At 34.0% G+C, this 21,855-nt stretch overlaps 1 protein-coding gene across 1 annotated transcript; it reads left to right on the plus strand.

Annotated features, from left to right (window-relative positions):
- Positions 1-1,215: 1,215 nt before the first annotated feature.
- On the plus strand, positions 1,216-11,977 carry LOC133303424 (uncharacterized). Its single transcript, XM_061503337.1, has 7 exons — positions 1,216-1,706; positions 2,494-2,549; positions 2,651-2,696; positions 9,095-9,172; positions 9,676-9,789; positions 10,054-10,133; positions 11,644-11,977. Exons 1-7 carry the CDS (start codon positions 1,272-1,274, stop codon positions 11,759-11,761), a joined length of 927 nt encoding a protein of 308 aa, XP_061359321.1. The 5' UTR covers positions 1,216-1,271; the 3' UTR covers positions 11,762-11,977.
- The last annotated feature ends 9,878 nt before the right edge of the window (positions 11,978-21,855 follow it).

Raw genomic sequence — 21,855 nt, forward strand, 5'->3', positions numbered from 1 at the left:
GGCTTCAGTCTGGACGTAGGTCACGGTGGTGGTGACCGAACCAGGATACATCTAGTTTGCAATTTCTCTAACTTTAAACTCTTTATTTAAGTATTGAAATTGCATTTTAGATTGTCTTTATATATTCGCTTGCTTATTTTGTTGATAACTACACTTGCTCTTACACTTAGATTTTTCCTTATTAAAATACTTTATTGAAGAAAGAGTCTTTAAAATATCAACGGAGGTACTTTGCGAAAAGATTTTGTAAAACTCAATTCACCCCCTCTTGAGTATTGAAGCCACTTGTCCAACAAAATGTCATCCAAGAATACCACACTTTTGATAGCATTCTAAGAATCCTGGGCAGTGGGAACATATCACAAGATTTTTCGGACAAAATTAACCCTACTGTGTTTTCGTGCTTGAATGTTTGAATGTTGTTTTTCTCTTTCTACTTTAGACATCTCCTCCCACTAATTTTCATTAGTTCTTGAATGCCGAAGCCCCGTGCTTTGCAAAGTGGGATTTGAAGCATTGCCGTTGAAATTAATGGGTGTAAAGACTTAAGCTTTCAAGTTTTTAGGGGAAGAATAGTTATTTTAATTAAAATGATTGTTTTTTATTTAATATTTAAATAAAAAATTCTTCTATTTTTTTCACCGTAATTTCTATCATATAATTGTTTATCCCACTATAAAATACCATAATCGAAACAATTCTAGGTGTTTAAAAAGACAAACATTTATTTACCCAAAAAAGCACAAACATTAAAGGGTCGTTTGAATGGGCTTAAAAAAAAAGTATATTTTTACAAAAACTAACATTATTTAAATTTTTAAAAAAGATTTGATTTTTGATTTTTGATTTTTTTAAAAGCTAAAATTTTTAGCTTAAAAAAAAGTATATTTTTTACTTTTTTTATGACTTATATTTTTTTTAAAAGTAAACATCTAAATAGACTTTTAAGAAATATTTTTTTTTTTTAAAAACAATTTTGAAAAAAGAAAAAAAAAAACCATCCAAATGCCCCTGATCGCTAACGGTCCATCGCGTGTATTAAACCAGGCTTTGCAAAACATACGTTACTTACAACGGGTCCACATCGAAACTGAAACCCAGCCGTTATTATTTTTTGCCTTTTGTTTTGTTTTGTTCTCTATATATATATATATATTCCTTTCCCTCCCATTTTATTTTTTTCTCTCAACTAAGAAAAAAAAAAAAAACAGACACACACATCACAATCAAAACAACTTCAAGAACCATAGTAGCTTACTTCAAAAACCACCATGCCCCTCGACTCCCCCGCCGCCACCGCCGCCGCAACCACCTCCACAGCCGCCGCATCAAGACCCATATCTTCACTCCCTCACCCGCAACAACTCCACCATTACCCATCACCTCAACAACAACAACAACAAACCCTTCCCATTCGTCCTCAAAACCCTCCTTTAACCATACCCCATGACCCATCTTACCCCTTTCTCTACCCTTTCGCCTCTACCAACCGCGGCGGAAGCTCCTTTGCCAGAGGAGTCAGACCCCTCCCTGCCGCCGATCACGCCGCCGGGTACCCACCGCCGTCCCTTGTCTATTCCCAAGGCGTTGGCGGCATTCAGTTGGACTATCTCAATCATGCCTTGAACGTGACAAGGCCACCAGCACCCTTGCAGTACTCTCCACTGGGTCCCGCTGCCCCCCCTCCCGTTAAGGGACCCCCAAAGGTTTGAACTTTGAAGCTTCTTCCTTGTTTGGAATCTTGAATTGTGTGCAATGTGTTAAGTTAACATGACATTGTTCGGTGAAGGGTAAAATGGGAAAAAAATTAGTAATTTTTCTTTTTCCTTTTTGTTTTGAGATTCTAAATCTGGTCCAATTTAAATAATTGAACAAATTGGCTTTAATGTTATGGTGAGTCCTACTGGAATATTGTGCTTTGAAAGTATTATCTTGAGTTGTGTGAAATGTGTTAAGTTAACATGGCATTGTTCAGTGAAGGTTATAAATGAAATGAAAATAAAATAAAATAAATAATTTTTCTTTTGTCCTTTTTGTTGTGAGATACTAAATCTTGTCCAATTTAAATAATTGAACAAATTGGCTTTGATATGATGGAGAACAAATTATGGTGTGTGTTGTTGTTGTCCTTTCCCATCAGGATCACTGGCTTTTTTTTTTTTTGAGCTGACATTTGGTGTGAAATTTGTTAGTTAACATGACATTCTTCAGTGAAGGGTAAAATGGGAAATAAATTAATAACTTTTCCTTGTCCTTTTTGTTCTGAGATTCTAAGTCTTGTCCAATTTAAATAATTGAACAAATTGGCTTTTGATATAATGGTGAACCCTACTGGAATATTGTGCTTTGAAAGTGTATCTTGTTGTGGTTGATGGCTTGATGTTGTTCTTTTGCCATCAGGATCACTGGCTTCTTTTGAGCTTACATTTGGTGTTGGTTGATGTATTGAGAATATTATAATGTGTTTTAAAGTGTTTCTTTCCTTTTTTTTAGGCTTCTCCTCGATCTAAGGTTTCAGATATCAGTGGCTGCAATGATACAAATACAAGGTGGATTTTTGAATGATGTGTGATTTGTATTCATTTTGGCGTTTTGCATTTTTCTTCTTTTGGTAATGGAGTTGAATTGATATCTCTTATGTGTTTCTTAGGGAAAGAAGCAAAGATGATAATTTTTGTATTATCAGAGACAGAAAAGTGAGTCCAAATTCTCTTATTTCACATCCTTTGAGTTGAATATATCTTACAGTAGAGCTCTTAATGATTTCATCCACATTTAATTTGCGACTATACTATGCTCTGCCTCTCTGTGTGCGTGTCATGACCTCCTGTGGCTCTGAAGTCTCAATAGATTGCAAGTGCTTGTTTGAATTATTCATCTCTTGCACTGTATATCCTTGTCACGCCTAACCATATCTATATTACTGTCTACTAATCTTATTTTGACTTCTTGTTTTAATTTCTTTTTTAAGTTAAACTTGTCTTTTTAAACTTGTCTTTTTAAACTTTTAGTGGGTATGATCCATGTACCGTAAGCCTCCATTAAGCTGATGGCCTTCCATTCTTTTCTTCTTTGTAAAATTAAATAATCTGTTTTCTTATGTGTAGCATTAAAAAGTAAAAAGCATATAATAGAACTTAGTGGCAGCAAAGGAAGTTTCATTATTAGCCCAAAGGACTCCCACCAAAGTAAAATAATATTCTACTATCTACATGTATTTGGCACATACGATTCTTTCCTTCTTTTCTATATCTCTGTTCTTTCATTAGTTTCATTATTTAGCCTTGTATGCATTACATATGTTGGAAATGTTTTAAATAGGTTGATAATAATGTGAGGGATGAAGTCCCACATTGTTAAATTATTATTTTGTATTTCTTATAGTCAGATTATTTAATAGAGCCTCCGCTGATGAGAGGCAATTTTGTTCAATGTCCTGGTGGAAGAACTGGCCACATGTGATAAAATCCATCCAGAAACCATGTTGTCACTTCAGTTTCCAATGTCTCATGCTGACCCTCTGGCAACTGTCTCGGCTGCCAGCTACTATTTGTCATTGCCTGAAAAATTTTTCGTTGAGATTTTTGGTTCTTTTTCAATGCTAGCATCTCATTGAGGGGACAAATTTATCCCAATTGCGATTTGACCATGTTGGTCTTTGTCCCAGTTGCAATATGGTCTAGTCGGAATTTTTTCCACTTACAGTCTTGCACCGGATGTTGTCCTAATTGCATCTTGGCTTGTCAGTCCTATCCCAAATGTAGTTGGGCCCTTGATAGAGATCAACAATACTGTTATGAAAGTACCTTGAGAAATATTAATGCAACTCAGTAGTTCAAGTTTACTGGACAATTACAATAACAGAGACATGTATTCCTATGAGACCTTACAATGACATTAACAAAAAAAGCAAATAGACTAACGATGATAACTCTAGAGCATTCGAGAGGCTCTAGTCTCTCCCAATTCTCATCCAATTCTAGATCCAAGATGATCCTTCCCTTTCCCACATGATCCCCTTATATCTCTCACCTTTCCTTACTCACCCACTAACTGTATTCTGTTCAGCAACTGAAACCATGCGTGAACCTCCTCCCTCTAACTACTTCCTTGCTGACTCCGCCTGTTCCATTTGGGCCTTGAACCTTCTACATGAGTATACCTACTGAGTTGGGCCTGTATCAATACTCCCCCCCAATTTAAGGACCTTGTCCTCAAGGTCAAAGGTTGGAAACTGCTTTTGCATAGCAGCGAACTACTCCCATGTGTTCTCGAAAGACGGAAGGTGTCGCCACTTGACAAGTACCTCCAAAGCTCCTCTGATAGATGTCTCCGTTGCACCACCTCCTGTGGTTCCACACAAAGTTCCCATTCTGCAGTAAGTTGGTCGGGAAGTGGCTGTGCCATTGCTGGAACAACAACGGCTTTTTTTAGTAAAGAAGCATGGAACATCGGATGTATTTTGCAAGAATCCAGTAACGCCAATTTATAAGTAGAAGCACCAATCCTTTCTAAAATTGGATATGGGCTATAAAAACGGGATCTTAACTTCTCATTTACCCGTTTGGTCAGAGATTTCAGCCTATAAGGTTGCATACGGAGGTACACCAAATCCCCCACAGTAAATTCCACGTCCCTCCTGAGTTTATTAGCTTGAGCTTTCATTCTGTCCTAAGCTAACACCAGGTTGTGCTTGAGATCAACAATGATCACATCCCTCTCCTGAAGCCATCGGTTTTTTTAATCAATGAGTGAAGAGGACTGATCTGCCCGAATTAATGGGGGTGGGTCACAACCATATAGAGCCTTAAAAGGAGTCATACATGTAGAGTCTTTAAATGTGGTGTTGTACTAAAATTCAGCCCAGTGTAACCACCTCATCCAAGTCTTCGGTTTGGGACTGCACAAACAGCGTAGGTAAACCTCCAAGCTTTGATTCACGACCTCCGTTTGGCCATTGGGCTGCGGATGATATGCTGTGTTATACTGCAGCCCAAAATGAACTAAGAAACACCTTATCCCGATCTGAGACAATGGATTGGGGAAACCCATGTAATTTGACCACCTCCTTAAGAAATACTTCTGCCACGTCAATAGTTGAAAACGGATGACTAAGGGGAATAAAATGTGCGTACTTGGACAATCTGTCCACCACTACAACTATAGTATCTTTCCCCATAGACTTGGGTAAACCCCCCACAAAGTCCATGGAGATGTCAGCCCAAACAGTGGAAGGAATTGGCAACAGTTGGATTAGTCCGGCAGGAGAGAGATTTTGCACCTTGTGTTGCTGACATACAGAACAGGCTGCCACATACCTCTGAATATCCCTTTTCATCCCCTCCCATGACATGACTCCAGCAATCCTTTTGAAGGTGCGAAAATAACTGGAGTGATCGCCAAGACATGAATTATGAAATTCCTTCAAGATGCTAGGAATTAAATTGGACGTCTTAGGAATGACCAGCTATCCCTTAAAGAACAACCTACCCCCTTTCAATTCGAAACCTGGTTGGGCTGTCGGATTTACCAGAAGATCCTGTACAACCAAACGAAGATTTGGATCAACTTGCACCTCTTGCTCCAAATCAGCTAAGTAAGAAGGTTGAACTTAAGACAAAGCCATAAACGACTTACTCCTAGACAGGGCGTGCACCACCACATTTTCTTTACCCGGCTGATACTGTATTTCGAAGTCAAAACCAAACAATTTAGAGCACCATTTCTGCTCCTCCTCGGCCCCTTTATTGCTTTTAGGACAAGTCAGTCAACCATAGCCCGCACCTTTTGTGGGTCTGCCATCACCCCTTTTGCTGAAATCACATGCCCTAAATACTCGATCTATTCCAGCCCAAAACTACATTTCTTCTGGTTTAGCCTTCAATTGGTTATTTCTCAACGCCTCCAAAACCCTTCGTAAATGCCCCAAATGTTGTCCTTTATCTTGATTTTAGACCAGAATGTCGTCCAATAAAACCAGCTCAAATTTTCGCAGGAACGGACACAATACCTCATTCATTAATGCATGAAAGGAAGATGGCGCGTTGGTCAACCCAAAGGGCATGACTAGGTATTCATAATGTGGCCTTCGCGAGTACGGAATGCCGTCTTGGGAATGTCTTCCTCCCTCATCCAGATTTGGTGGTAACTGGACTTCAAATCCAGCTTAGAGAAAACCTGAGAGTCCCCCACCTTATCCAGCAACTCCTCGATTAAGGCATGAGAAACTTATTAGGAATTATCAACCTGTTGATGGCCCTATAATCGACACATACGCGCCAACTTCCATTTTGAAAGCCAATCTAAACCGAGGACAACATCCAACCCTGCTAAGTCAAATAGATACAACATCCAACCCTATTACCTTTACTCGCCTCGATCGATTTAGAATTAGGGTAAGCCACATTGGAATAGGCTGATTGGGCCCCTTTTGGAACAGATTGGATAGTTCCAGTCGAAATGGGCCTATTTTTTCACCTTGGCCTAAACGCTGCTTGCAAACCTGACAACCCTTGGGCCTAAACGATGATGTTCGCACAACTTCCCACCCTTCTTCCATCAATGCTGAGTTTGGTCTTTCGATCTTCAAGGACATTTTCATCATGTCCGCCAGCCTTAACGTCGGGTTCATCAACAATTCTTCTCGGATGCTGGCCTTGATCCCATTGAGCCAAGCGCTTTTCAGCAACTCTTTGTCTTCGAACCTCAATGCACCCACCACTCTTTCAAATTCGACTCTGAACTCCACCATTGACCCAGTTTGCTTAAGATTGTACAGGGATCTATGAGGGTTCTCCAAGGCGTCTTCTGGCTAGAACCTGCTTATCAAATCTCGTCGAAACATTCCCCAATCGGCATTTGTGGTGTTAATATCCCACCTCTGGAACCAATTCAAGGCTGTCCAATACAACCAACACCGCTGGTAGCTTGTCTTCCTCAGCAACACCGTTGACAACGAAGTATCTTTCATCACGGTTTAGCCAACTGTAAGCGTCTTGCCCGGAAAAAATGGGGACCTCTAATCGTCTCAGGCCCCTCTCCATCTGATTATGACGTTGAACCCATCGGTCCACTGATCCCTCATCGTTCAATTCCCGTTGTGACCAATTCTGCCACCCGTTGAGCCAAATTCTCAAGCTGGAGAATTTCAGTTTGGCCCTTCTCCGTTGTGCCCAGTCTCCTTAACACCTCCTGATGACTCTCCTCCATCGTTTCTTAGCGGTTCTCCATTTCTCACGTAGATACCATCTATAGCTCTGATACCAACTTGATAGGGGTCAACAAAACTGTTATGAAAGTACCTCGAGAAACAATATATTAATGCAAATCAGCAGTAGAAGTTTACTGGACAATTACAATAACAAAGACAAGTATTCCTATGAGACCTTTCAATGACAGTAGCGAAAAGAAAATTACAGTAAAGCAAGTAGACAATAACGATGATAACTCTAGAGCATTCGAGAGGCTCTAGTCTCTCCCAATTCCCATCCAATTCCAGATCCAATCCCTCCCTTTCCCACGTGATCCCTTTATATCCCACCTTTTCTTACTCACCCACTAATTGTATTCTGTTTAGCAACTGAAACCATGTGTGAACCTCCTCCCTCTAACGACTTCCTTGCTGACTCAGCCTGTTCCATTTGGGCCTTGACCTTCTACGTGAGTATACCTGTTGAGTTGGGCTTGTATCATCAACCAAACAATTCCAGAGACACTCAAGAACAGTATATTGAAATGAACAAATCGATACAAGTTCAGTGCAACTATTACAATAACAGAGAGATTATGTTGCTATGGAAATTACAATAACAGTAAAGGAAGAGACAATTAACAAAGACAATTACAGAAATGGAAAAGATACGATAACAATGATAGACAATAACAATGATAGTTCTAGAGCAATTCGAGAGGCCCTAGTCTCTCCCAAGTTCCGGCCCAATGCCAAGATCCAAGATGATCCCTCATGCTTCTCATTCCCTCCTCTTATTCAGCTAACTTTCCCGCCTCTTCCTCAACAGTTTTCAGTTGCATACCCGTACTAGAACCTTCCTTCCCTAACATACTCTCAGCTAGCTGATTCAGTAGCTGGACTTGCTTGGGCTTAGGCCCTATTTCTGCTGCGCATGTATACCCTAGGATATGGGCCGTATCAGTCCCATTGGTTTGTGTCCCATGTGTAGCCTGGACCCATAGGTCCTTGTCCCAGATATGCACTCTAGCCCTGGTCTTTCTCCCAAATCATATTGGTGGTTATTTTTCATTTTTGAAGTTTTATTTGCAACAAGTCTAAAAGTTTAGTTAGCTTTAGCTTGAGGGGAAGTGTTGGAAATATTATAAATAGATTGATAATACTGTGAGGGATGAAGTCCCATATTGTTAAATTATTGTTATGTTATTGTTATATCTATATAATAGAGCCTCTATTGTGCTATTGAGACGCACATATTTCAACATATGTGTCTGTCATTTCCTTATTATTTAATAACATATATATGATTCAATATGATTTGCTATTTGCCTCCGTTGTTCATCGAAATTTGATAAGATAACTAGCTATGTAAGGATTACTTTTATTTCATTTCATTCTACTTATTGTTTCTTAAAATAATTTGTAATGTTCAATAGAGGAGTTTTGTTAAATTGATGCATAACTCTGCAAAAACTTAGGGAAGTGAGATGAAGAAGATAAGAAGAAGACAAGTTAAGGAGAAAAGTGACAGACAGGTAAAAAGAAGCAGGAATTGGGAGCATATTAGACCAAGATATCAATAATTTACTTTTTAGCCTGGGCTGAAACTAGAGTGCAAGTTAACAATAACATTACAATGGGACTAGTAATAAAGGGTCTAAGAATCCTAATTTCTGTAGACAGAGAATTTCCCAATTATATACAACCTTAACAGTTTTGTGACTAAATATAAAGCCCAATGGATAAGTAATTTTTAATAAAATATAGAGCAATGATTTTAGTTGGAAAATTTTCCTGTATTGTTGGTTATGACTATGAGTTAGTACCTTGAGCCAAAATCTTAGCTTTATTGGGTGGTATTTTTCCTTTTTGTTGTGGTAATAATGCTATATTTCAATTTTTTAGGTCCAATTAACAAAGGATGCTTCTCTGTATGCACTTTGTAGATCATGGTTGAGAAATGGTATAAATGAAGAAATCCAGGTTTGAGTTATATATTGGTACTTCCTTTTTAAGAATTTGGAATCTGCTTCTGAGAAGCATGCAATGATGACTTACTAAATATTCATTCTTCTCTGTGTCTAGTTTGATGTTATTTACTTCAAAACTTTGAGGAAATGATGTTAATTGCATGTATGCCCATTTTTTCGTCTCTTAGTTTTTCTTTTCTTAGAATGGAAAAATACATGGTTTTATTCGGAAGCCTAACATAAGATTATTGGGGATGATCTATTTGCTTTGTGTTTTCTTAACAATGTTATTGGAAAGTTTATCTCTATAATTTTCTTCCAACTGGTCTTCTCAAAATTGGCTACAAATAATATGGCAATTATGCTTTGTTCCTTTGCAATTTTCCCATAGTACAGAGTTTAAGGATTAGGATGTTATGATCAATAACTTGCTTTTGGAGGATGAATATTTTATATGCGTCTGTTTTTTGTTCCTGATGTGTTGTTTATTGTCTTGTGCTTCACTGTACTTGACAGCCACAGAAGAAAGATGTAATGAAGGCACTTCCCAAACCATCGCCTCCATCTATGGAGGCTAGTTATATGTCAAATGAGAATGAAGATGAAAATGATGAAGATGAGCAGGAGGAGGTTGGGTTTCTGGTTAACTGCTTATATTATAAAGCAATCAACTAATTTGTGAAAGTGAAATCTTTTTTTAATGGAAAATAGCCATTTCTTTGACACAAGTTGTGTTGTTGAGTAAGTTTTATAGGATAGTGCAGTGCTCATGCATATTTTTTTTTTTTTGAGTAATGCTTCTGTTGAAATTAGAGTTCCTTCACTTCAATTCCATGTCAAGACTTTGATCCTATTAATCCAAATTTGCTGAGTTATACTCATCTCTGATTCCAGAATGAGAAGCCTGTTGAGGAAATATCACCAGAAGATCTATTGATGAGACATATTAAACGTGCCAAAAGGGTTAGAGCAAGGTAAGTTTTGTTTTTTTAACCCTCCCTTTCACCTTTTGGTTTATTTATTCATCATCTACTTATGGCTTTGGTTAGAACATTGCATATAGTGCATTATAAGTTGTAACATATTGTTATCTACTGAAGGTTGTCGATGAACCATACAGGTTACGTGAAATTGTGAATCCAAATTATAGCAATTGTAAATCATTCTAATTCTTGAGTTTAAAATTCGGCTCAAGATCTTAAAAGGTCCATGTTGATTGATATAAAAGTCAATGCCATTTAGTTGCTTTTGTAATAACTAAAACTCATAGCATATGAACTTTGCTAGGAAACTGGAAACCCAGACTGAAGAAATACTTTAATTACTTAAATATGACGAATATTTGCTAAAAGCCTTTGGTTTTCCAATTTCTATAATATGTCTGCAGTTTGAATATTATTCTTATGGGATTTCCTGCACTTTGCATATTTATCACCTTATAAACATTATTGTATTTATGTAAATGTGTCTATTTGTATACATTATTTGTAAGTTCTATGTACATAAATATAAGAGAACACCTCATGAATGTAATTCTGAATTCTGAAAATAATAATTCATCACTCCATCGGTATGGAGCTTTGTTTTTCTCATTGCCAAAGCATTAAATACAACATATTGCTTTTTCTTCTCTTTAATTGCGAATCTCTCTAAGTTCCATTATAAAAAAGAAGCAACAAAGGCCACAATTAAGTAAACTTTGTGATGATTTCCTCTTTTACCTTTGATGACATACATTATAGGGACTTCTTGCCACTTGATATTGATCCTATAGTATTTATTCACTCGCACTAGAATCCTTTAAATTTGGCGCTTCAATACCGTGCACTTGTTTATCACAATCCTAGTTGCAATATCGAATTGGTTTTAACGTATGAAACTTCTTTATACTATCATCAAGTTTGGCTGTTACAATTTCTACCTAGGAAGTTTAACTCTTTTAATCATGTGCGCTCACACATCATCGAATAATGGTGCAAAAAAAATTTATGCTAATATTGGTTCAAATTTAAATCCTATTGAAATATATTTTTATTTTCTTCAAGCATATGCGTTTTTTCATTGTGAAATTATGTGAATTTGTTCCCTTCTCTGTTTTCTCTAAATCAATCTATATTTGGACTTGTATAGCCTTTCATATGGCATGATGTCGAAACATCTTGTAAATTGGAATTACGCCTCTTATGTTAACTTATTTTTGTCATAATATTTAATTGAAATATTGAAACAGATTGTTTTTCAAGGATATGCATATTTTGTGTGCTTCATTTTCAATCCTGCATTAGAGCAATGACTCCCATTTTATTTTTCTGTTAGAATGCTTAGTTTGAACCTTTGGGTTGAGTGTGGAAAATTTTAAAAACTTTTATGGTTTTGGAAAGCATGCATGCAGCCTCATAATTTTTTAAGGATAAACCCTACTTCAGGATGAAATAAACATCATATATTAACAATGTTATAATTACTGTTCTATGCTGCTTGTAGATTAAGGGAAGAACGGTCACAACGTATCGATAGGTACAAAGCTAGGCTTGGGCTTTTGCTTAATTCACCCGGTGAACCGTCTGGAAATGACACAACTGCTGGGAACTCACCTTGGTGACTCTACATACATCAGGTTTATTGGATGACACTCTAACAGGCTTTGTAATTCATTTAATAAGATGCTTGTAGTTCCTTGAAAACCAAGATATGTTCCTCATTGTAGCGAATGTAAAAGTCTTAATCAGAAAGTGGATGTAGAATTTTCAGCTCTTCTATAGAATTTGTACAAGGGCTTGTCTTTGACCTGTAAATCGGTACTAGCTAGGGTTTGAATGAGTAGCTATGAATCAGAAATTACTGTCTTGTTATTCTTTCTTGAGAGTTGACACGAATACGATGACCAACTCATTTGATGTCCTTTCCCCCTGTGTATATGTGTGTGTTTTACACCTGGCTAAAATTACAATTTTAATTTTGGCGGTTGATTTGACTTATATCCAACAATTTTAATTTATTGGATTATATGAGCTTAAGTAGGGATGTAAATAGGTTAGGTTAGGCTAGACTTTGGCTTAAATAGGTCAGGCCTGTGTAAAAAATATTGTGTTTGGCCTCTCTTATTAGCTTGTGTAGACCTTAAATTACAAGTCTGGTCTGACCTATATTTAAAAAATCAAAGCCTTGGCCTAGGCCTGTTAGCCTGTTTAAGCTTATTAAATATTCAACAATTAAAAAAATAACTAAAATAATATTACTTTATTATTCAAATTTATTAAAATAATAATTTTATAAATAATATGACATAGGCTGGCCTGTAGACTTATAGGCCCGACACGTACAAAAAAAGCCTATGATCTGTTTTTTAAATAGATTTTTTTATAAATCTATTTTATTACTTGTAATGGTCAAGACTGGCTTAATATAGGTTAGGCCGTAGGTTTCTGTAGTCCGGTCTAATTCATTTACATTCTTTTTTTTTGTAAATATCCATTTACATTCTTAGATGTAAGAGAATCAATAGTTAAAATTGGTATAAGACTTTTTTGTAAGTGGATCTCACATATATATATATATATATATATATATATATATATATATATATATATATGAGACAGGATCCTTTGACACCGGTGTCAAAAAAAAAAGTTTGACACCGGATCTGAGAGCCGTTAGATTAAAAAAAATCAACGATTCTGATTTGTAAGCATGTTACACCATTGATTTTTTGTAATCTAACGGCTCTTAGATGAGGTGTCACTTTTCCTTTGACACCGGTGTCAAAGGATCCTGCCTCTATATATATATATATATATATATATATATATATATATATATATATGGATTAATTATTTGTCATGTCACTTGACCGTCTTGTCATAAAAAATTACATCATTTTGGATATATATATTTTTTATTTAATTGATTAAAAATGGATAAACTATGTCAAGTGACTTGATATCCGATTAACCCATCCACCTGTGTCGGTTTTGGGTACCGGTACCTTTTTGTTGAAGGTCGTCACAGGTTTTCTTGTGAGTATACCATGGGTTACTTATATATTGTGAGTATGAAAAAGAAAGGGAGTTTATTTTTTTGTTGTTGGGGGTATTCACAATCTATTCAGGGGAAGCATTTACATTTAAACTTGGGCTTCTAACCCTTCAATGATTTGGTCACTTTTTTATGGTCGATTTATCTGATACGGGTTTTAAAGTTAAAATAATAATAAAAAAAAACTTTTACAGCTATCCATCCTTTCTTTGTTCGTGGAAGCGTAAAGCTCTAATGCTAAGGAGGAGCTCTAATCTAGGGTCTAATGCCTGTTCAAATTATATTGGCATCCAAGTCATAAGTTTCTAATAATCATCTTTTCCCTGGGAATACCGTAATTGAATTGTTCTCTTTGAAATAAATAATATTGCTTAAAAAGATATATAATTTTGACATTTAAAATTAAAATAACAAATAGGTTAAATCTGTTTTGAGTATAATCTAATAACACATTCACCCTAATCACTTTACGAATAAGAGACACCTGCACTTCTGTTTTAATTGATGCGCGTAAAAGGAAATTGACTCATCGTAGTTGTTTGAACTTGTTGCAATATAATGAGCTTGACAAATCAAACACGTTCTCAAACGCAAACCTTTATAATGGCTTTAAAAGAAAAAAAAAATGTTGAAGTCATTGCATATGGAATCTGAATCGGGCTCCTTTTTTGCACCCATAAAGCCTCAAATTGTGGAGGTTGAGATAAGTATGGAAAATCAATTCTCATCATTGACAATTAACAAATCCCACTTATATGTTAATGTTTACACTAGTAATCAAAGACTAAGTTTCACCGTGACTCAGCAATTTCTCAACCTTAGCGTGATTGGTCAAATTTTTGTTGGGAATGGAGGATTTGCCAACAAAACCATAATTATATGGATCAATTTCAAGTGTTGGACTTGCAGTCAGGAACCCCAAAAATGAATATCTTATTAGAGAAAAAGTGGTGGAGGTGGATACGTATGTGTAGAGAGTATCAAGAAAAGTAGGATGCGAAGTTTCATTAGGCAAAGAAGAGAGCACATACGCACACCGCCACTACCACCCCCACCAAAGACTTCATCCTAATACTAATAAACATTTCCATGCTTTGGTCATGATTGATATAATTATTATACTAATCATATACACAATGACACCGTCAATATACAACCACTACCATTTGAATTTTGATTGTCTGCTTCGATCCAATTTACACTCAGAACCATTGTCTTTTCCTTTTGATGTTTTCCTCTAAATTCAGCAGATAAGAATGAGATTTGAAAGGTTTCACAAAGTCAAAAAGTCTTTTTTTTTTTTTTTTTAATTTTGAATTTTCCATATCTCAATACTTGGTGTTTAGGATTTGTGAACTGGTAATCTCTACGGAGGAGACAACTATAGACGGTGAATGTTTACACAACCGCATATGATATCCGATCACCGTACACCCAGAGTCTGTACTAAAAATATTAGGGTTTCAAGAAAATTATAGCTTAACCTTTTATTTATAAAATAAGACCTATTCTCCAAAACTGGTCGGGCCATTATATGAGTCCATGGCACTTGGCTTTTCATTCTTTTATGTTTAAATTCTACATTATCCTTAATCCTACTTCAATTGATATAATATAAAATATGATTAATTTAATAAATTTAAAATTACTTCAGATAACTTTATCTAATATTTACGCAAAAAAATATGTGGGATTCATATCAACCCATATAAAGAGAAAAAAAAATATAAACTCCATACACTTATATATATATATATATATATATATATATATTTTGATAAATATTAAATAAAATTATTTAAAATAATTTGAGAAACTTTAAACTCTTAATATAATTATAAAATGATTCCATATTGTAATCGATTAGTCATACTTTATGTCACATCATATAAAGATACAGTGCCACTTAGGGGTATCAGATACCGAAATATGTTGTCCAATTACCCTTCTTCAAGTATATCATTGCTACTTGCGTGTTGAAGATGGCAGCCCCATATATCATTTCATGGAGTTTGGTACCATATTACACACGCATCATCGCGTCATTTTGTTTTTGGTTGTATTCTAGTATGTTCTAATAGTGATGCTATTAATTGATTATTATTTCTTATTAAGAATGTTGAAAACATTCAGAACTCCAAGCCACACTAATTCAAAAGGTCATGATTGAATACAATGGCGTTGTTCAAATTAGATAACCATGCAACAGTTTTTAAATCAAGCGATTGATTATAATATCCAATGTGTTTAACAAGGAAAAATGAAGCTCACTTAAGATATTAAGCTCCATTATTGATGGTTGCTTAAATTAGAAAGGTAAAATGTCCAACATGGTGGTGGGGGCTTATATATATAAATATATGGATAACATCATTTGATATCGATGTCAAATTAAAAAGTTTGACACTAAATTTTAACTATTGATTTTTGTCAATCTGACGATTTTAATTTATTAGAAATTAATAATTAATTAATAAGTGTGACATAATAAATTATGACCGTTAGATTCATGGAAATCAACGGTTAAGATTTGATGTCAAATTAAAGAGTTTAACACCAGTGTCAAACGATCCTGTCATATATATATATATATATATGTATATAGGGTCCATCTAGTGTCCAATCACTAAATATAAGATTTTGTCCAGTCACTGCATTATAACTATGTATTCTCGAGAACACATAGCTATAATATTAAAGTTGTATTTTTTTTCACTTTCCACGTCATCAAACAAGTTTATGAAGAGAGAGAGAAAAAAAAAGAGTTCAACTTTAATATTATAACTATATATTTCAGGGAATACGTAGTTATAATGCGGTAATTGGACAAAGCCTAATATCCAGTAACTGGAAACCCAATTTCCCCATATATAAGAGAATAAAAAATGCACAAAAACCCAATTTTTCTAATATATTGAGAATAAAAAATCTTAATTCTCTCTCAATTATTTATCTTCGTGTATTTGACACTATAATTTATTAAATTATATTTATTAATTAATTATTAATTCTTAATAAGTTACTACCACCAAATGCACAAAAATTAACGATTGAAATAGAGAATAAAACTTTTTATTCTTATACAGGAGTTAAGAGATTCTAGTGAACCAATATGTTTAGTGAAAGATAAACATGTAAAATATGGAATTTTATTAGTGAAATATAGAAAAACTCTCATAATGCATGTACAATCTAAAAAATGTGTAGTGAAAGTGGAAATACTCTTGGGGGTTAGATCGTGATTAGGCGTGGTTGTTCATCTTAATTACTCAAAGCTCAGGAGTCTGAATCAATGCGTTGAGGTGAAACAACGATTGACGTTACTGTTTTGGAGTTTATCTCCAAAATTATTAGGTGACTAATTGTGAGGAGTTTAGGTGATTTATAAGATGTTATAACTTAATTTAAATAAATGCAGGATATTATAACATTTATAAGATCTTATAAAGATCTCTATGTTGTTCATATACCTAAAAGAATATTTTTATATTCCACCAACTAAGGTAGCCAAAAGAAGTTGTTGCGAGAGAAATCAATGAAACTTCGTTGATCTCAAGTATTACACGGAAATCTCAATCTCTTTTTGAAAAGAACATGACATATCATCATGGGCATATAATCTTGCATGTCTTATTAAAAAGATTAATGCAAGATTATGTATAAGCTCATGTTATCACATTTGTTGACTAGCGCTGTAACCTCGTCTAATTCTATAATAATATAGAAGAAACTGAGTATAACATATGATATAATTAAAAATATGCTAATAATGGCGGTAAAAAATTCAATTAGTAAATTAACAAAAAAAGTTTAATTAAATCAAACTTATACATTATCTCCATTGATTAATATGAGTGAAAACTAAAAAATGAAAAAAAAAAAAAAAATTTACCCCAATTTTTTTTAAAAACTTTTGGTTACAAAGGAAATTTATGACCAGGTGTGTGAACACACAAAAAACACGCTAAAATGTAGACAAAATGACTTTACAATTTGAATTCAACTCACGGCCCACAGATTTACTTCTACTCAGGAATGAAAAAAAAAAAAAATTGACACCAATTTTCATTACCCTTTATGAATTTAACGTGAATATATTAAAATGGTTATTTAATTATGTGTACATTAAATTAGTCCTTCAAAGTTAATTGGACTTCAAATTAGCCTTCTAATACCAATTTTTGACATTAAATTAGTTTTCCAAAAAGGATTAAAAGTGACTCCAATTGTATATTTGGGTAACAATTCAGGTTGACATAACAAGATATAATAAAAATTTTATATAAATATGAATATAAATACACTCAATATGAATATAATGCAAATTCATTTATTTTGCGTGTTGACACGACACAATATGAATAATTCACTAACCGCAAGTATATCACTTATTATGCAATTTGATGCAATATGATAAGATACAAATAACCTGTATATTTTGAATGTTGATTTCACTAATGTCATGCTGACACTGTATGACATCATACAAAATTACAAATAACCTAGAAGATAATTAATGTAGATCAATTTCATGTTTACAAGTTGACATGCAATCCAATATAAATTTTTTTCTTGTCAATTTTTGTCAACAAAAAATGACACGATTTTGAAAACGTCAATTTTTATCAGCATAAAGATGACACGAATATAAAAACAAATAAATTCCAATATGATTTTTTCGTGTTGCGTTCAAAATTACCATCCTAATATTTGGAGAGTTTAAAATAGGAGTTTACTTTTAAAAAAATTATTTAAAAAGGAAAATTTAGATATAAAGCAGCCACCCTTGTCTTTATTCAGTTGGCTTGATCCTTTATGAAACAAACGTATAAGGGTACTCCCTCTTTACTTTCTCAATCTCATTTTTGCTTCTTTCATTTTCAGTTGTGTCAGACCTTCGTAGTGTTTGGTTGTAATGCTCCAAATAACATAACGTATATGGAACAACTATGTGTGAGATGGATGCATTAATGAACAAAGATATTGAACTATAAATTTCATTTAATAAAAATGGTTATCGTAATAATTAAGAAAAACTTCAAAAAAATCCCTACAAGTTTTTTCAAAATCACTTAACTCTCTCCCTGAAATTTTTAATCATTTATCTTTTTACTTAAAATTTCTTTATCACTTATCCCCTAATTAGATTTTTCATCCAAAATTTTGTTAACAGAGTTAAATTTTTTAAAAAGTACCAAAATTACCCTTAATAGAAAAAAGAAAAACATAATTTCTTCATAAACGCAGTTTTAGACAAACTCACATAAGCAAGACATGAATGTAAATCAACGATTGAATCCTCCCTCTACTCTCAACGACACAGAAAACAACGAAATAACATCTTCTGCATGTTTGCTTGGTAATATCATATGATTAAGGGAAAAGCAAGACATATATAAAGCACAGAACATAAAGTTTTTCAGTTGCTGTGCAAGCAAAATAAAGTGAGGCTCTAAGTAAATCTATAAAGTAAGATTTGTTGGTCATATGATAGCAGAAAAGCTTATAACAGAAAAGGGAAGATCTAAACCTGCTGAGGTGATACCTCTTTAATCATTTTATTTAAACAACGGCACCAACAATTGTGAGTGCAGTGTTTAATAACAACTGGATTTGTAGGAAACAATTTTAATAATTACTAATTCTAATAAGGCTAACTTAAAGAAAACATTTCGTGAGTTCGTCTAAAATTGCGTTTGTGAGAAAATTATGTTTTTCTTTTTTCTATTAAGAGTAATTTTGGTATTTTTTTAAAAATTAGACTCTGTTAACAAAATTTTGGATGGAAAATCAAATTAGGGGGTAAATGATAAAGAAATTTTAAGTAGGGGGTAAATGAAAATTTTTTTTGGGGAGGGTGCTAAGTGATATTGAGAAAACTTGTAGGGGGATTTTTGAAGTTTTTCATAATAATTAATATCAACTATCTATTTTTTTTTTAGGAAAATTATCAGCTATCTATTTTTTTTAGGAAAATTATCAGCTATCTATTTTTGTATATTAAGATAGAGTATATTATATAGAAAGTAGCTTGTTCTTTCATTTGTTTTAGTTTCCATTTTTTTTTGAAAATTTTAAATTTAAATCTTTTAAATTAATTATATTTTTTATAATTTTACTTGATATGATTCTCTGTTTTTCTTCAATAATTTTAAATTTTTTATTCCCTTAATTATTTTTAAGTTTACATTTTTTAAATTTTAATAGAATTTAAAAATAAGTGTGTGTGAACGCCTATTTTTGTAGATGATAGCGAAAAACATCAAAGAAAATAAAGGGAAAAAAGAAATGGTTCTACTTGAACATTGAAGTCCCACATGAGTAGAAGTCACATCCCTTCCATTTGAATTCCTACATTGAAGAGCCCTTGCTCCTTTTCCTCCCTTCCCCTCTATATAAGAAGCCCCATCCTTATGTGTTAGACAAAAAAAAAAAGAAGACGACTATTACCAAGGGCGGACCTACATGGGGGGCGTGCATGGGCGGTCGTCTCCCTCTAAAATCTGAAAAAAATGTCTACATCTCCAAAAAAATACATAGTATATTTCAGTTTTCATAACTGGTGGGTTACTTTAGCAAAACTAGTAGTGTGTGCCCTTTGGAGCTGAAATGAGTTGCATTGATTTCATCTTGTTGATGATCGGTACAGTCTTTTTGTTCAAAGCTTTCGACTTCACTTTCTGAGTCTCTTTCTTTTGCTTCATTTGATACCCAAAATCTGTTAGCATGAGAAAGAAGATTGATACCCATTTTCTTGTTGTGAGTATTTTCACTTTCTCTTTGTAAAGTTGTGATCTTTTTGTAGTTTCATGTTGTTCGAATGCTCAAAAACCAACAGAAAGTGAAAGAAAAAAATGGGTATAAAATAATTATAGTTTGCAATAATTTTTGGAATTTATTTGTTTAGCTTTATGGTGCTTGATAACTGAAGTATATGGGCCTGTAGTGATGTGGGCATTACGGAACTTTATGATGTTAGTTTTAGGTGCTCGCCTAATTTGGGTTCTACGAGCTTCCCCCTCCTTTTGGATTTATTTTAGTTATGTGATTATATTTGTTATTAAAATTATTTAATGGGTGCATCTCTTGAGACCCCTGTACATGTTTTTTGGTTTAAGATTGTGATTCTCCTACTTTTCATTGTTGACATGGCACATAGCAATGAAGTAATTTATGTAAAATTCGTCAATTTAGTATACTTGTTAAATTATATTTTATTTAAAATTCTATAAGTTGGATTTGTTAAATTTTCACCCCCTTCATATAATTTTCTGTGTCCGCCACTGACTATTTCAAGAGTTACAAAAAAGATACTTGGGCTTAATACTAAGCTTGTGTCATAGTAATTTTTTTTTTTTTTGAAGAGAATTAAGATGATTCTCCACAACTTGGCTCCATACACCAAGCTTTGTCACATTTGAGGTAAGTCTACTTACCTTCTTTTTTAGTTAATAATTTTCTATTTTTGCATGCTTTTATGCTTTTTAATGCTCTTATATTTTCTATTTAATTATGTCTCAAACATACATATGTCCATCATATTACATAACTTGTAAATCAAGAAATGCCTTAAACATGACATTCATCTTCATTACACATATGAATAACCTCAATTACATATACACTAAAATGATTGAGATTACATAAGTCTAATACAAGGTACTATATCAAATGTACATAAGAATTATACATGAGCATATAACTGAACTGTAAACTGATAAAATACATATATCATAAAATGTCTGCATAATCTGATTACATAACACAAAAGTAATCAGTCTCTAACATGTTGTACTATCATGCTATTTATGGCCCTTTACCATGTGGTGCTACTACTCCATCTAAGGAGATATCTGAAATATATTCCCTATAACGCTGAGTGAGATAAAAATCTCAGTAAACTTAAGATCCTCAGAGGATCAATCCACCCTATAGTTCACTTACTGTGCAACAACAGTAAAATATACATAACATCATACATAATAAACTGTCACATACTGTACTATGGAACTTCCAAGAGATTTCCCGAAGGTTGAGTCTCTAAGGTATCTGCACCCCATGGAGGTCCCGAAGGTTGTGTCCAAGGGAAGTCCTTACGGATTAGTTACTTTTATGAGATTTCCCGAAGACCGAGTCTCATAAGTATTAAGCTCCAAGGAGGTCTCGTAGGTCGTGTCCAAGGAAAGTAACTACTGATAATAATTCTACTGACCATATAAGATATTGAGTATATTGAACATACATACATATAAATCAACTGTTCACTGAAATGCATTATTCCATGTTCTAGTACTACTATACACAACACATCACTGAAACTATTACTCCAATGGAGTATGGTGGAACACACAAGGGGACTAACCCAAGGTCCAAAAGTTTACCTAATATGGACTTCCTAAAACTGCTATCTAACTGTAAAATGTACAAAATCACATACTATCACACCAAGAAAAACCTATACCAATAGTGTGCAGGTGATTAATACTACATACTACACATTGAATACCACGTCGTTGGCTCAAACAATAACACAAACTAATTGTTCATGACTTACCCTCTTTGTCCAACAATCAATAATTGATATCTTGATTCAACGTATGATCTACAACCAAAATACCACTTGGAACACAACTACATGATCAATCATCAAAATCCATCTTC

This window comes from Gastrolobium bilobum, unplaced genomic scaffold (assembly GCF_033153095.1).
Source record: "Gastrolobium bilobum isolate Gb01-03AN ecotype WA unplaced genomic scaffold, APGP_CSIRO_Gbil_v1 utg13475, whole genome shotgun sequence".
Lineage (NCBI taxonomy): Eukaryota > Viridiplantae > Streptophyta > Magnoliopsida > Fabales > Fabaceae > Gastrolobium > Gastrolobium bilobum.